The sequence below is a fragment of the Lineus longissimus genome, chromosome 13 (genome assembly GCF_910592395.1).
Source record: "Lineus longissimus chromosome 13, tnLinLong1.2, whole genome shotgun sequence".
Taxonomy (NCBI): domain Eukaryota; kingdom Metazoa; phylum Nemertea; class Pilidiophora; order Heteronemertea; family Lineidae; genus Lineus; species Lineus longissimus.
Genome location: NC_088320.1, coordinates 5,741,924 through 5,759,978, shown reverse-complemented (window position 1 = coordinate 5,759,978; position 18,055 = coordinate 5,741,924). Strand labels below are relative to the sequence as shown.

At 42.7% G+C, this 18,055-nt stretch overlaps 1 protein-coding gene across 14 annotated transcripts in view; it reads right to left on the bottom strand.

The window, feature by feature from the left end:
* Positions 1-14,079, bottom strand: part of LOC135497968 (LIM and SH3 domain protein Lasp-like) — a 34,196-nt gene extending 20,117 nt beyond the window's left edge. For 5 of the 14 annotated variants that reach the window (XM_064788025.1, XM_064788035.1, XM_064788033.1 and 2 more), the window contains exons 1-6: positions 13,852-14,077; positions 8,908-9,002; positions 8,572-8,656; positions 5,601-5,705; positions 2,552-2,729; positions 656-880 (exon numbers count right to left, since the gene is read on the bottom strand). In XM_064788025.1, coding sequence (XP_064644095.1) covers positions 656-880; positions 2,552-2,729; positions 5,601-5,705; positions 8,572-8,656; positions 8,908-9,002; positions 13,852-13,920 — 757 coding nt within the window. In that variant the 5' untranslated portion in view covers positions 13,921-14,077. Of the gene's footprint in view, positions 1-655; positions 881-1,407; positions 1,429-2,551; positions 2,730-5,600; positions 5,706-6,350; positions 6,456-8,571; positions 8,657-8,907; positions 9,003-13,851 lie in introns of all 14 variants that reach the window. The other 9 variants (XM_064788031.1, XM_064788026.1, XM_064788039.1 and 6 more) reach the window with 9 other exon arrangements.
* Positions 14,080-18,055: the final 3,976 nt, after the last annotated feature.

Genomic DNA, 18,055 nt, shown 5'->3' with positions numbered 1-18,055 from the left:
GGAATTTTATGGTCAGTCTGGGGTGAAATCCCAAGGTGTATTGTAACAGTGACAAACAGGAATATTGCTTCAAATCTGCCAAGGGTTTGTAGAGTGACTTTGAACGAAAATTTCATGGACATCAGATAAAAAAAACAATGCAGAAGCATACACTGCTTCTCTGCATCACAATCATTGAAGCAACTGTTCCTTGACCAATCCATGACTCATCATTATATAACATTATATAACAATTCATGGCACGAATTCAGCAACACATTGAGTGCATTCGATCTAATCCACATACCCATATTGCACCAAGTGTAATGAACCCAGTAAGACAGGTAAACCTAACACAGCAGGTGGTGTCTGTAGTGCAATAGCAGATGTCTAGGAGGAAGGCCTTGGAGTGCAATCAATCAGCTTATCTGACCTATTATAAACATCCAGCTGAGAGGCATTCCACCTATTTTGCTCATCTTTCGCTAACGGGGTCTGGCGGTCATGTATTCATGTACACAATACACTGTATTGTGTAATACAATGTATTATGTGATTTACAAGTGAGAGATATTCATGTACCCCTCTGCCAGATTGGAAAGGAAAGACAGCATTGTTATCTACCTGTACCAGGGTTAAACTATATTTTACAGAATCGTACGAAAATAATACATACGTTTGAATTGGTCGTCAGAATTATTGGAGCCGCGCCGCTCTTCATGTGCATACTCGCCAACCTTTCTAGGTAGTGTCTGGCTACCGCCAGCGTACAAACTTTTGGCGGTATTTTCGCCGCCTTTTTGACGGGGCAGACTACCGACATATGAAGGTTGGCCAGCATCAATTGAATAATGGCGAGCTTTATCATAAGTTGTATCTTGTAGGAGGTACGGCATTTGACCTTGAATTAGTGGAAAACGAAGTTTGAATAAAGTTAAGGGGCCGACAAATTTGCTGAAATCAGGACACTGCAGATTGTGTCTGATTCAACTCATCCCTGCCCCCCAACACACTTCCACTGTTGGTGACGTTAGTAATTAGTTGCCACACTTTAGAGTACAATTGGTTACGAATTGAGTGTCATTCTCGATCGCTGCTTCTTCTTTGAAGTTCATGACTCTCCTGACAAACTGAAGGATTGTATGGTAGTTGACCCCTGTTATTGTATTTGTTGAGAAAAAGAATTGGTCGTGTCTGAGGTAGGAAAACAATAAACAAGTGAAAAATGAGGAAGCCATGGAACTGAAATAGAAAAACATGCGATACAAAAATCGGCAAAAACACAACTCGCAATGGCAACTGCTGAAAACACCCAAGATGGGTTCGGAACAGAATGTGAATTTCGCAAACACCCGAACAGTGATGGTGATGAATGATGGGTAATGACACGGGTGATGAAGTGAGCGACGCAAAATGACGTATTGTTACCTCTCCTCCTAGGTGGTGGGACTAAGAAGCAAGTCAAGAGATGTATTAGAGGGCGTATATTTTATTCGGGGAGATGGGGGCTTGTATGTTAGTCTGCCTTTAGGCGTTGGGGTCTGTGGGGCAGGATTGATATCTGCCGGATAAGAAGCACGCCTGCGTGAAAAATGTCTGGTAGGGTAGGGTAGGGTATTGCCCTGCTGTGACAACAGCTTGCTGAAGAAAACAATTATTTTAGAGGCGACCGCTGAAATGAAGGCATGTTCTGTAACAGCATGTTTGGGAGTACATTGTACTATAAACTGTGAAATTTCCCCCTTGCTTCTTCTTCTTCTTCTTCTACTCTTCTTCATCTTCTGCGTTCAGAAGAGTGCTTTACTCATTCGATTTTCATGAATGCACCATCAAAAGTGCCTTAATCAGGGCTAAACTTTCCACTCTAACACTTTATAAACCATTATATTTTGGCTGCAAACACATCATAGTCAATCGCCAAGTGAATATGAACAAATTTGCCAATTTCTTCCATGGTGAATATTTCACATTTTACAGAGACATTGGAAGGATGGTCTTTTAAAACAAAATCTGTAACGAGACAAGACTAAGAGAAGACACTGCACAGTAGGGACAAACTGTGTTCAGTTGATACTTAAGCAAACAGGTTATTGAAATGCAGCAAATGTATTTAATAAGCACGAAAGCAATATTTTCACATTGTGCAAACACATGACATCCTCATGAACTCGTCTGCCATCCGATAAGCTATCTACATGAATAAGAAGGCACATTCCCCATCTTGATGCACGAGCATGATGCGTCCTTGTACCATGTACGGGAAAAAAGGTTGGACACCGTCTCGTAGATTCACTTTTCGTCATCAGCTTTTCCAGTCACTTTTGACCAACTCTGACGTGTCCCACCTGTCCGACCAAGGTCAACAACTCCCCTCATCTCAGTATAAAGCTTAAGAAAAACATTGATTGGGAAGAAGTTCTTATTTTGTAGTAAAACTAAATCAACGTTGTGTAACAACTTGACATCAGTACTCACAACTGCCTTCTGACACAACGCAACTTAAAGCTGGACTATTTTTTCAAAGTTAAAAGTGTTTTGAACTGATTGCGCCCCCTATTCCACAGATACTTACTATACTGCTCGGCATCCGAAGGTCGACGTTTTTCCTGATCGTTTCGCTGTTGCTTCAGGTTGTGATACTCCGCATTACTAATCGTCGCCATATTGCGTTTAGTTCGCTCAATTTCTGGATCCGTGTCCACAGAGAGTTTCGTCCCCTTCTGTCTCTCGAATTCAGCATGGTATTTCACCTAGAAACCAATGAGAAAATGCTGGGATTTGGTTGGCCTTACATGGTCAAAGGAGAGGGCAGTTCATGTGCTCTTTCCTGGACTAGCAAAATTCTGATGGGTCAGAATTATCTATTGGTGCCTACACCACCTGGTGCATAGGGGCTGGAATGCAACAAAATGTCCAGTAAATATCGCAAGATTTGGACAAGGTTCAGGAAAACATTTGTCCAAGTAAATAAATATACAAATGAAAATACATGGAGTAATTTATGCTGTTTTTCAAAATCAATCTTACAATTCACCAGTAGACTTACTGACAAGTATTAAGTTTGAGGAGACAGAACATTTTAATCAATGGACTGGGTATACCTTCACCTTATTTGAAAGACAAACAGCACAAGTCTATATTTTAACTAAATCATGTTACATTTGGATTCGAACCTCATTTTGCAATCAATCTCTCTTGCAGGCAATTAGTCATCGAAACATCATGCAATCTAACTATCAGTGTTAGCAGTTAAAATGTTTATGTTGAAGTACGTCCAGAATAACAGAACAGGAATTGTACAAATATGATTATAAGGAATGGAAAAATTCATACAAATAATCCATCATAATCTAACATATACATCATCATTCAGTCGCTGGCTATACTCACATCTCTATCAAATATAGGTCATGCACCCCCCCCCCATGAATGCACTGCTGTGCACATTTGTCTGTACATCTCTGTGCACACCTGCATCTGGGTGATCCAAATTCAACACTGTGTACATTTGCCTGTACATCTCTGTGTAAATCTGCGTCTGGGTGAACCAAATTCAACACTGTGTACATATGCATGTACATTGCTGTGTACATCTGCATTTTGGTGAACCAAATTCAACACTGTGTACATTTACCTGTACATCTCTGTGTAGGCCTACATCTACATCTGGGAAAACCAAATTCGACACTTTGTACAGTTGCCTGTATATCTCTTGTGTACATCTGCATCTGGGTGGACCAAATTCAACACTGTGTACATTTGCCTGTATATCTCTGTGTATACCTACATCTGGGTGAACCAAATTCAACACTGTGTACATTTGTCTGTACATCTCTGCGTAAATCTGCATCTGGGTGAACCAAATTCAATTTGTGTGCATATGCCTGAACATCTCTGTGTACATCCGCATCTTGGCAAAGCAAATTCAACACAGTGTACATTGGCCTGTACATCTTTGTGTCAATGTACATCAAAATTCTATCAAGCTCGATAAGAAAAGCAAATTGGCATCCAGTTTGGATCTGATGAATACACAAAATACAAAAAAAAAGAACTGAAATAAAAAGTGAATTAGTGCAACTGACGCAACAGTACATATTGTGAAATGTGGCTGACGACACAAGAGTTCTTGACAACAGCCCACAGGTGGCAGTACCGCGCTTATGTTGTCCATGTTTTTGGCGCAACGCCTTGTCTCCACATCGTCTGATACGGGGGTGTATTTCGACCGACCCTCGTTAAATTCACGGGTATATTCAACCTGCACAAGAGAGAAAATAATTTTAGTGTATGAAGAAGTTGGCAGTTTTTTTTGGCTACGCACACCATAATTAGAGTCGACAAGAAACATAACAGATATACACATAGTCATCAATACCAGACAGACATCATGGTGACAACATATGCCAGCAGGATGGGGTACAGATCAAGTTTTGAACCGGTTACAGGAAAGTTACAGCTATTCCAGAAAGGGAAAAGTCATGTGGGTGATCCAACCGCTATCTTGCTGGTGTTGCGTTCCCAGAACCGTAACATCAAAGTCCCCAAGCTTTTCCTTGAATAAAGTCACGACATCACATCATGTTGTTTTCTTGTCACTATCGTTGGATCACCCCCATTAGTCTAGTCACAACCGCAACACCATGCAAACTTCACCGCACTTCGAACCAATCACGAAACAATATTAAACGCATGCCTGGGAAAGCTGGGAATATTTCGAGAGGGAAACCTGACGGTAGCAAATAGAGTTTACAGATTAGTAGGTTGGTTATGTTTCTTTGGTTGGTAATTGAAACAAATCGTTGGAGACTTTTGGCATCAACTGGCAAATTCGGCAAATTCTTTTTGCTCGATTAGTACATGTATGCGTAAACCACGTTAATTCACATGCAAAGTCAAGCAAGTCAGGTAAAGAGGTACAATCATAGCCACTAGAGAGTAAAATACAGTTGGCAATACACATAGAGACTATGATTGTACCAGGGTTAGAACCTTACCTTACATGTCAGAAGCCATGGCAGATGGTTTAATGGAACAACTGATCCTTTTTACCATGTTTTTAATATCCCATTCACCGATCAGGCACATGGGTCGAAAACAATGTTCTTTATCCAAAAGAGTAATACGTCCAGACACCATAAGACCATCGAAATCCGTGTCAATTCACCAACCAATTTGAACCCTTTAGGAAGAGAGTAACTTTATGGCACGTACGAACGCCAAATGACAGGAAGGGGTGACACAAGTATCCCAGATAGTACTGCTTTCATGATTTCAACTCTTCCTTTCATTTGTCATTTACCAGAGGACCTTTCTTCCATCAGGGTGAAGCAAGCCGCAGACTAGTGAATTTTATTGCAATATTTATGGCTAACAACTTGCTCTTCTGTGGGGGTCATTGCAAGTGCCTGCGTCAAAAAAACAGTCATCCCTGCAACACTGGTTGGGTTTGATCACAAATTTTTGCACAAATTTTTTTTGTGCAGATCTTTACACCCTTATTGCAGAGATGAATATAAAGTGCCACAGAAATCACCAGTCTGCAGCTCGCTGTATCAGTCTTTCTCTATCCTATTGCTACGCTATCATTATCATAACAGAATTCATGCATGAATTTATACCGCGCTATTCAGCTGCGTATTCTTCTTCAGTCGCAGCAACTCCGGGTCCTCCGCCACAGCAGTAAAACGGCCCTTTTCTTCCTCAAATTGTTTGTGGTACATTGCCTAGGTATAAAACAGTGCAATTAGAATTAAGGTGAATACTACACTACATGTTACACACACAGTACAAACTCTGTAGCAGTGCATCTAATAGCAATTATAACATACCTGTCAAAAAGGGTTGACAATAGGCACCACCATTTGGCTGATTTTTAAAATCTCAGGAGTTCATCATTTTTAAAACTAAGGTGGACCAAGCATCATGCTTCAATCAAAACACTTTTGGGGGTAATCTCGAACTCCGCTTCATTCAGAAAATCGAACAGAACATCTCACAAATCTAGTATTCAGTATTCATTCCTTAATTTTTCGAGCATACTACTTGCTGAACATACATCTTGGGGTGCACAATTGTTACTTGGGTGCAACTAAAGGGTGCAAAGTTTTGATACTTTTTAACAGGAAATGTCTGGATGCAATGAGTATGGCTTTTCAATCAGAGGGGCCTGAACAAAGCCTTTACCAATGGTAACTTTATCAAATGGACCATGCTTGAAACTACTACGTTTCGAACTGATTTCAAAAGACAAGGGGGCTTGGCGCAACATAAAATCGAGCTAGAAGCATAATATTAGTAAGAACACACAAGTCATGTTTCTGAAGAGAAGCAGTTAGTATAATGAACAGTCCACTCCATGCTCGTCATACCGAGCTTATTGTCCCCATATTTTGAGACAGACGCATCGTTTCGGGGTCGTCAGCTATCTGTGTATATTTCCCTTTCGTCTCTTCAAAACCTTTGTGATATTCGACCTATTGGAGCAAAGGAGAAGGATTAGTTTCTTCGAGCTAAAATCTTACGAACAGAATCTATTCCATTTCAAATGAAATAAGAAATTAAAATTCCAATCCAACACTGCATTTGAGGGGAATCTGAAATGAAACTGAAGCTTTAATGTGCATTTGAATTGACAACTGAAACTTCTATGTTATTATTCAATAACTGCAGTGGCCTTGATATGGAAGGGGAAGCACAGACAGTGATTTTACCTACATGTAAAAGTTCTGGTTAACGAGAACAACAAAGATTTGTTGCAAAGACAACCAACTCTTTCTGAGTAACTAAAATGTGCTTATGATCTTACATAGATCGTCATATGTAGGTCTGATCACTCAAGTTCTATTATTTTAAGCTACCTAAAGTCACTGGGAATTATTAACATTACCTCTCACAAATTCTGCACTCAAGGAAACATTGCCTATCAAATGTCTCTGTCAAGGGCATATTTTAAGAACATGAATCAGAGAATCGTAAAATGATCAGATGGATGGCTTCCCGACACAGGTGCAACCAATTTTACTATTGACAATAACCATGCAGACATGAAGGCACACAAAGGTGAAGACCATCGTTACTTTATATCTAGTATCTTTCAAGGTATCAAGCTACATGTATTTTTCAAGATAACGAGGATAGCATTACTGATATCCGCCATGGATCTCAGTGCAACGTAGCTTTGTCTTCATAAAATCAGAACAAGAACCATTTTACAGAAAAGCTAAATCGGGAACAAACCACACAACGATTTCCTCGTATTAAATACGTTTTAATTTTCACACTCTACCATTTTACAGAAAAGAGCTGGCGTTCAAGGGTCCAACTTACATAAAACTCTGTGGTATTTTTTGGTAAAATCATAGCACCGTGCCAGAAAAGAAGTTATTTCGAAAACCCCGATATGATAGCTTTGATAAGACTCGGGAAACATAAATTGCTGAAAAAAAGTGCGCTCAAAATAGTGCTCAAAAATATGAAAACCGAGAAAGACTCATGAGTATGATGAACAAGCTTTTACTAGATTTAGAAAGAAACATCAACATAATTTTTTATAAACTTTCAGGTGGCCATTTATTTTATAGATTGAGCTCCAAATCAAGACTAAAGAAAAATGGCATAAATGTATAGCCCTTTGTAATGTAAAACATTCTCAAAGCGCTTTAGAACTATCGATAAGAGCACTAAATTGCAACTAAGGTGTAGAATTGAGCATTAACCATGACAACATGGACAACCTGGACCTGTGATGTTTCAGAAAGTTTTTGTGCCCGAATCGTTAAGCCGAGACAAACCCCAATCCACCAAGTGAAACGCCACGCAACAGATGTGAAAACAGCGAAAACGTTTGATAAAAGTTGGATACCGAGCTGACGTTTTGCATATTTTGGGCATGACGCATGGTTTCTGGGTCGTCAGCGACCTGCGTATATTTGCCTTTTTCCTCCTCAAATTTCTCATGATATTTCACCTGAAATTAATCGAAATTGATACAATCATTTCCCCCGTCCATGATCCTGAATCGATGAATATGAAACTGGCCTTGTGGGATGTGAAGAGCTGAAACGAAACTTCTGAGCAGTTTGCCATTATGAAGATCTTTTGTGTCCAATGAGGTAACTGTAATACTACTATTAGGACACATGTACGTGGGAACGCAATATCACATTCAACCATAAAATTGGAACTGAGAAGTTGAATCATGACCGACTTTTCTGACTCATCAATTCACCATGCTTGTCCAATTTTCACTTCATCATTTCAACTGATGTATCACTTTTGGTAGAATGAGCTTAGAATTTGGGGAATTCCATTTTGAGATTTTTACACCTCATACGACTATTTGTTGGGTCATTCACTCAGTGTGCAGGCGCTTACATTTATTTTTCTTTGACGCACATAAATAACCGACAACTTCTTATACAACAAGATTCAAGATTCAATTTGGTTTTGAATTTATTTAGCAAGTTGGCCGATCCTGCTGAACAGACCTGAATAATCAACAAGGCTTTCTCGCACTTGTCTAAGTTGGTACTTTTTTTGCATGATCTGGAATGTCTGTTGATCAATGAAACGACTCTCTGATTCACTCACCTGACTTTGTTGCTCCGTTAACTGTTTAAGTCTTTGCATCTCAGGAGTTTCAGCCACCGTCGTGAACTTTGTCTGGGGGTAGTGACTAAAAGATGAAATCACGACTTTAAAACTTTTTATCAGACCTCTCAGGAATGTGTACTCAACACTGCAAATGAATGCCACCCACACCAAGCTTCAAGTACCAAATACCTTTTTATGACAAACCAATACAGGTACAAGTAGGTGTGTTGTGACCGACACCATACCCCCGAACATCTTTGAAATCTTACTCCTATACGTAGATTGACAGATTGTATACCTGGTATGGTACATAAATGTCATATTCTTACTCACGCTTGACAGTACGGTTTCTTGTTGTATCCCTTGTAATTCTTTAGGTTTAGCGTCGTCCCGCACACCTCGCATTTGAAACATGGTTTGTGCCAGTACTGAAAAATAAAGAGAAAGTACAGTTGTTGGTTGTAAGCATTTCTCAGATTCCAAGGATCACCCTGAAAATTGTTGTGCTATAGGTGCATCCCAATTCCCATGCGATAGGCATACCCCATGCAATAGGCACACCCCATGCAATAGGCACACCCCATGCAATAGGCACACCTCATGCTAGAGGTGCACCCCATGCTAGAGGTGCACCCCATGCTAGAGGCGCACCCCATGTTAGAGGCGCACCCCATGTTAGAGGTGCACCCCATGCTAGAGGCACACCCCATGCTAGAGGCGCACCCCATGTTAGAGGCACACCCCATGCTAGAGGCACACCCCATGCTATTGCTAGAGGTGCACCCCATGCTAAAGGCGCACCCCATGCTAGAGGCGCACCCCATGCTACAGGCGCACCCATACTAGTGGTGCACCCCATGCTAGAGGTACACCCCATGCTAGATGTACACCCCATGCTAGAGGTGCACCCCATGCTAGAAGGGCATTACTGTAAAGAATTTTTGAAACACCAGCAGTGAAAATGACGACAACTTCTATCATCGTGTACAATGTAATCATTAGATGCCCCCCTCAATTTCCATGAATGATTATTTTTGGTTCGATGTCAACAGTCCGAGCTATGAGCAACCCATAAATCATACGAAAATATAGGCCAAAACGTTTTAGTTCATAATCATTTATGTACTGAAGGAAATAAGCAGTTAACAGTGTGCCCAGTGGAGTATACATTTCTGCACCATACTGGGCCCAATCTGTTATTTTTACAGAGTCTGTCTTTGTGCTAAAAGCTGCAGGCCAGTTCTACCAGTTGGCAGTTCATCGAAACCACAGCCCTCGCCTCTCCACTCAGCCCTGGCGCAACACCCCTCCCCCAATTCATGAAAATCGTTAATTTGAGCATGAAACTTTTGAACACATCAGAAATTTTAATGATAAATGCAGCCCCTTCTTTTTCTGGCTCCTCATGTGGATCAAGCCCTGTGGTGATTGGAGGGTTCTTGTTCTTTGGAGGTATAGTCCATTACCAAACCTCAGCTACTGGTGCCAAGGTCACAAACAAGTGTCTTTTGCTTTTACAAATAGACAATTGAGCACATGATGCTCCAAATAACAAAATCACTTCACTGTGTACCACCCCACCCCCTGTGATAAACAAATTACAATATAAAAGTAAAACTGCATCAAATTGTTGTCTACAATCCATATTATGTGACTCTCATCATAATCCATGTATTGCCATAATTAGAGTCTCATTCTCTAACGAGCATAATGCTGTAACATATGACTGTTCTGTCTAATGTTTTTATGGCTAATTGTTCCAATAGAGAGTCAATTAGATTAGAAGTAATACACTGGCAGCCATGTTAACCCATGCTGACAATACTTGATTGATGATTGTACACTGTAGATTAGGAGATGATCCATTCAAACCTTTTAAGGGCGTCATCCCTGATCAGACATTAAGGGCGGGGTTACCACCCTTCCGTAGACCGTACTACAATATCTATACAAGAAAATGCATGCCCAGTATCTGTTCTGCAAAAAGGCAGGGAGCACTTTCCGAGGCGCAGTGTACTACTACTACTACTACTGCATCCTTCTTTCTTCATCTAAAAGAAATACTAATGATAAACATTGACAGACACAACAGCTATTCACCACTCAAAGCACTGAGCTAGGCCACACCCTTGACTAGACTAATCCATAACACGATGATGATGTGCTACATTGTATTAGCATCTGTTGGCGGTTTTATGTACCCGACTTTGGGTGCATCTCAGAAGTCGACTTCAGAGGCAATCTGAGAGCTGACCATGTTTGTAGTTGTACCCTTTGACCGCAATTAGCACCCTCCTTTGCCGGCAAGAATGGGGACACAGATGTGCATACCTTTACTGACAGAGTGGCACCACCCACCCCCTTGGAGTCCACGATTTCTCAATTATATATACGATATATGGAATAAACAACTTTATGCAACAGGATCAAAGGACAAGCGTAGCAAGCAATCATGATTGATTAAACTGCGATCAATGAACACTTTCCATAAACTCCCCGTTGAATTTGGCACCATATTAGCCTCTTCATCAGCTACACTGGCTTTGGCTAAGGGTCGTCTTAGTACTCATGGTAGATTTTCCGCGTGTCTGCATGAAGTGCACATCGTACTATCGAACTAGTGTAAGAGGAGGAATGGTACACTTGGCAGGAGGAACTTCCCTAGGGGTGCAATAGAGGGGTTTTAAACAGTACCCACTGATTATCATCTCGAGTTAAGAGAATATCAATACATGCACATGGTTATCCATGGTAAATGTCTCCCATTGTATTTCCAACAGTACTCCGAGTCAGACAGTTCTACATAACTGAACAACAAGTCGATGTTTCACTCCAGGGTAGTCTACTGCTAAAGTAATGATATTTACTGCACACTACGCGTAACGATTGGGGACTGGTCTAGCACACTAAAAAAGAGGGTGAATTTTTACGTTGCCCATGGCAGTAGTATATTTCATGCATGCTCAAAAATACTGTACAACTGAGTCAAGCTGATAAAATTACATGACAGAGTGCAACACAATATTTTTAGTTGGTCTCAACCTGCTTTTTTTTCTTTTTTTTTTAAAAAACAATAAAAACGTCTCGACTGGCACTGGTAAAAAAGGGCCTGATAGGAAATTTTGAGTCACCCTTTACATTCTCATAAGTGAAAGAATACTGTACATACTACAACGGCCTACTATCAAGTAGTAATCGTTCCAAGAGCTCTTAGTCATGCTAAGTACTGGTTTACTGTTTTCTCAATAGGTAAACTGCCAACTTTGACAGGGTTTTTCACACTCGAAGTGAGCTGATTGAAACATAAGTTGTTCACAAGCCCGGCCCACTTACCCACCTTGATAATAAGTGCATCAAATGGTTTACCAGGGAATTTGAATACGGCAGGTGTTTCTGACTAACCAGACCGGAAGCATATTGATGAAGGCTACTGTTCCCAAGCGAAGCATCGGTTTGATACTGAATGAACTGAGGGCAAAGCTAAAGGTGATTCCTTATAAAATTGTGATGCCGGCTCAAATGGACATCTCCCAGAAGCGACAAATCGTCCTATCTATTGTAGCCAATTAGACTGAGAACGTTCTATTGTCTTGCACATGAGACTTCTCCTTCCCTGGTCCTTCGGCAGGGGCCTAGATTCCTGTAGTGCTGGCTCAGCAATGTCAGCAGCAGGTAGGCCATGTACACTTGTACCTAGGCCTACACGTATCTGCAGACACAGACACACACAGATAGATACAACTCGCAAATGGGTCAATGAGGCAGGCAGCAGGCCTACTGTTATAAAAAAACAATTCAGGAAGCAGGATATGGTAGCCCATCATCAAGAGGAAATCTGTGCAATTATCATTGTCAATGGCTTGCATTGATTTTAAGTCTTAACTAGGCCTATGAGGATTTTGGAGCTAATTACACTACCGACTTGGGATCAGTACAATCATAGTTGTGATTGCAATGTACATTTATAAGTCTACTGACCAGTAGACAAATACATGTAAGCAATCAACTTGGCGAAATGATGGCAATGGCGATGATGAAAGATGTGAAACATAAGTAACACCAGCAGAGTAAACAACCAAAAATATTATTTGGCAAGCAACAGCAAGTCAGCCCACTCATTTTGCAGGGCTGTACAATGTAACCTATGCCAATTGTTTACCTTACTCACAAGTGCTTAACTTCTGTGCAAACATTCACTGTCCGCTAACAGCAGGATTCTCCACAGGGTAGGGTGGTACCCTTGATATGATATTCAAGAAGTTTTGGACAGCAATTTTTAGTTTTAGGTGCAGTGGCCCTATAGGAACCCTTTACAAAATTCCAGAGGGAGGGAGAGAGGCTCTTCCAAGGTAGGGTGGTAAGCTGCCCAGGTGGGGTGGGTCGCCCAAAAAATGGTCTGCATTTACTGTCAGCTTACTGTTTATTTGACTCTCCTCTTCATGCCAGCTTGCTGTGCATTTAAGTGTGGAACAAAATGCAGCATAGACTAATAACGATACTAGTAATATTCAATAATGAATGGCAATTTGGACAGGTTGGTTTATGTTTATGGCAGTACAATGTACACTGCAATTACGTATTTTATGAATATTCAATATTCATGGCTGTGTTCAGGTCAAGTGGGTTGGAGCACAGTCAGGGTCATCCACATACACACCAACCAAGGATAATGAAGGATACCGGGTATAATTGGCCTGATGATTTTTTCGACGATCTAGATAATCTGCTTCAGTTCAGCTTAAATTACTCCGATACAACATCACAATACAAGGTGACCTCTTGTCTTGAAACATCTCCCACTTCTGGTGCCAGTTATACATGGGCACAGCGCTGTCGATGGGGGATGACGACGGGGTAGAGGAGTTGTCCCGTTTGTAACATACAGTCAGTGAACGTAACGTTGTCAGTAAATGAGACGTTTTTCCCACTTCTATCTACTTCTATCATTGACAGTGCCTCGAACTGCCCATACTTACACCAGTGACCAAAGCCAATGTACATCACGACCCGACTGTACATTTTGTGTACATTTCATACACACGAAATTTCAACACCATCTGTGTTTGGCTGGAGGGCATACTTCAACCAAATATATAAGATAACGAAGGTTGAAAAAGAAACGATATACCAAGAAGATACCCCAGTGTCTATTTAAGGAAACTATGATATTTACAAAATGCCAAAACAAGTGTTTTTTGACGAAATTGACCAGCCCATTTTCACCGGAAGTGGTTCTCAAAAATAGTAAACACACAACCCCTTCGAACTTTTACTTACCAAGTCTAGGCATTTGAGCTTTTCCATCGGGTAGACCAGCTTCCCGCATCTTTGACACGGTGGATTCATATTGCTAGCCTAAAGTTGTAAATTCCTAGCTGTTAAAAGACACAAATACGCCTCGAAAGGCTTGACACTTTCTATCTATGTACACTCGTTAGTGCTTTCCGCCAATGGGGTAGTGATAAAATGTGGAACGGGTAAAATGGAAGGTCGGGTTGTCGGAAATATCCGACGTCCGCGTAGGCGGGCGAATGACCCCTTAATTCTTTTTGGCGCTTGCTAGAGGTACGGGACCCGTATCCCTAGGTCAGAATGCCAGAGGTGTGTATAAAAAGCCATGTGGCCCCACCCAAGCAAGCAGTGTTCACTTCGGACGTAACAATCTTGACACTAGAGGCGCTGATTTCGTTCCTTACAACGCCTCTAGAACTAAATGGTTGCCACCATCTTGAAAAGCAGTACCGCGGATGTAGATCAGGAAAGAGTCTTTCTTATTGCTGTGAGGCTATCGCATCACCACAAAGCCCGCGATGCGCTGCGTTTGTAGTTCTCCGTACAATCATCTAAAATTCCATAGTAAGTGTCAAATTTTATCTAACGATCATATTTTGTTACTTATCATTAAAATATATGTGGCGGGCAGATATTGGGCCACTGCCCCTTTGACATTCAGCACTGCGCAGAGCAGGTGCGCAGTGAGGCTCTTCCGGTGACGCCCTTGGGGTTTCCAGACGAAGTTCGGATTTTGAGAATAAATGTTGGTATTTGTGATGTAACCACGAGTCATCTTTCAATAAAACGCGGACTGAAAGGAAAAGATAATCGACCTTCACATCTGGCGCCCAACTAGAAGGCCTGTCCAAATAGAAATAAGACGGGAGAACCTGATTTCCTCTACAGTGGCATCGAAAGTTTTGACCTTGACCGCCCGATTTGTGCCGATTTCCCGCCAAATTATAAAAATGAAAATGTTAGGCCTATAAATCACTCACTATCGCACGATAAGCCCATGAGGACATGCGGGCATGCATATTGTACTCAAATCATAAATGCTAGTTGGTTCTGCCGCCACGAAGCACGTAAAAATCTTACATTATTCGGCGTCTGGTGTCCGAAAATAGGACCCGCTTCAACCCGTCCGACAATTGAGTCGACTTTTTGAACTGACGAGCCGTGATGTCGGGTAACCGCGGTTTCTGTAGCCCGGCTGCTAGCAGTGCTATGCCGTAGGCCTAGGAGCTCCTCTACAGAGGATGTCAGCCTTTGAACTGGGACACCCTAAACTGAGAGCCAAGGGGCAACACTCTATTTAAGAGCCAACTGCCGCCAGGAAAGCCACGAGTAAAGGGAAAATATAGGCAAATGAATGTAATTATTATCTTTGGGAGCCCGAGGCCCACAGGTGCTAGTGAATAAAGTTTTCTTTGTAATCGTTTATGACGTTGCAAGACATCGCCGCCTGGCGTTCTCTTAGCTGTCATTGTCTGAAATCCAAGGGAAAAACATGCCTGCAGCAAGTCCTCCCACCAGGACTACGCCTCTCAGCTCCCCAAGATATTCATGCAAGGGTAACCGCCGCACACCTCGGTCAGAACAAAACCCTGTGCAAAGTGAATGACGATTCTTCTGGCCAGGCATGATTGCTGAAGTGCACGACTTTTGCCGCACCTATCCCCTGTGTGTAGCCCGCAGAAAGCCGGTACCAGGGATGAAATCACCAATGGAGAGCATCAAAACCAGCCGGCCATTGGAATTGGTAGCCACGGACATCACTGAGCTAGCTGTATCACCCAGAGGTAACCGTTATGCCCTGGTGGTCGAAGATCATTGCACGACATTTTCCAACGCATACCCCATTAAGGACCAAACAGCTCGAACTGTGGCCGATATTTTGTTCCGTGAATACGTCCGGGACCACGGAGTCCCTGAGAGTTACCAGTCGGATCAGGGTAGACAGTTTGAAGCCAACGTCTGTCAGGAACTGTAGTCCTTTTAGAGATTTACAAATCACGAACCACCGCCTATCATCCTCAAGGAAATGGCATGGTGGAGCGGTTTAATAAAACACTGAAAGACATGATAGCAAAGAACACCAAAGACAATGGTACCGTCTGGGATCTGCATCTGGGCCCAGTCGCGCTCGCGTACAACTTCAGCGTACATGAATCGACCGGATTCTCTCCTTTCTTTCTGATGCATGGACGAGAACCACGATTACTCCCAGATGTGATCTATGGCACACCCACGCCTCACTATTAGAGGAAAGCCAGAAATTATGCAAAAGACCTGCTTAGAGGATTGCAGTCAGCCTTTGAATTGGCTAGGGACCACTTAGCAACGTCACAAAAGCGCCATAGAAAGGTGTACGACAAATCCGTACCGAGCTGGTTGTGGTTGCTAACGATGGTGTCTAAGCACCGCCACCGAAAACTGGTCCTGCCATGGGACGGACCGTATCTGATTAGGAAGAGGATCCAGTCAGCGGACGGGATGCCAGGTGTGCATGATCTACCTACAGCACGAACGGACTGGAAAAATTGTGGTAGTTCACCATGACAGACTGAAGCCATACGAGGCTCCACGGATCCCGAGACCATTACACCCAGACAACGATAATGACCCAGAGGCCAGACCAACACCAAGGCCCAATCCCACACGGAGCTGGCGGTTATGTTGCCCCAGCAATCCCGGAACCAGCAGCATTCATGCCGCCACTGGATGCTTTTGAACCAGACCCGATCGTAGCCGAACCAGACCTAGCTAAATCGGAGCCAGTGGAGGTAGCAGTGCAACCTGATATCCCGGTACCGGTAGTCACTAGGGCGGGGAGAGTATTCAGGAGACCAGCACGCCAAAAATTTCTTTGTAGAATGCCTAACCCTCGGACAGCCATTGGACGCGCCCGAGCCGGAGCTTGTCCTCAGGCAGCCGTTGGAAATTCACGATCCCAAGGGGCTTGATATGGAGCGGGCATAATGGGAAGGCGATGGCTAAATAATGTCTTGGCCTCCGGAAATGTTCCCTACCCCAACGACTGACCCTGATGGGAAGGCGATGGCAAAAATAATGCCTGGGCCTACGAAAATGTTCCCTAGTCAGTAAATAAACCGGACGAATAGGGAGGCTACTGACCAAGCCCACGAACTATCCCCCGGTAGACAGAGTTACACAGTCCTTGTAATGGTCTGGAGGAGGACTAAGGAGTTCAACTTATGTGATATTTGGGAATCAGAAACTTTACTGAATTTCGGTTTTTGCTTATTCGAAGGAATTGTGTTGTGACGTAGTGTCGTTTCGGGAATCAGTGACGTTGTCATGATTGTGAACAATGGGAAAAAGGAAAGACGTTCTACTTTATCCGCGCGTGCTGTACCCTATATTCTTTTAGCTTAGAGGACTGTGTCTCAGCACCAATCATCGCTCCCACTAGTATTGTAGTGATCCTGTGTTCTCATTGAGTGACTGTGTCTCAGCACAAATATTGATGACGGTAATTCAGGAGGCCACCGTTCGCTTCATTCAGGAGACTTGGGACGAGTCTGGATGGTGTATTCTCCTAAGGCGGGATGGGATGTGTACATATGTTTCGCTGTTCCATGCATTGTAGTTGTTAGTGATGTCGCACGTTCGTTACGCGCATTTTTTTGTGCATCGGTTGAAATGTTTCAGTTATGTCAGTAGCTGTTCAGACACACGAGGTCAGGTTGCCCGTGATGTATTATATTTTCAGGCCGGAGAGTTAGACCATGTTTTGTAGAGGATCCAGAGCCGTGCTGTTTACTGAGATGGACACCACAGACACGAAGGATCAATGTGTATGCCAAGCAGTCGGTCGCTGGATGCAGGCTAATAGAATTTTATATATGGTTAGGCCTAAAAATTTTTGTTATTAGGCCCATTTTGAATATTCAAGACTCGGGACGAGTCTTCCCTAAGGGGGGAGGTATGTGGCGGGCACATATTGGGCCACTGCCCCTTTAACATTCAGCACTGCGCAGTGATCTTTTTCGTTAGGCCCTTGTGCCTGCGGTGTAGAAGAGACAGCCAAGTACGTTGTACCTGTCTTCACAAGCATGGTGAGATGATAGCTCAGCCTAAGGCAGCAGGCCGTGGTGTGCATGTAATGGTGAGCACTACAGTGAGATGTTAGGTCAGTCCAAGACAGCAGGCCCAGATGACTGCTGTGGGAGAAACAAGGCTG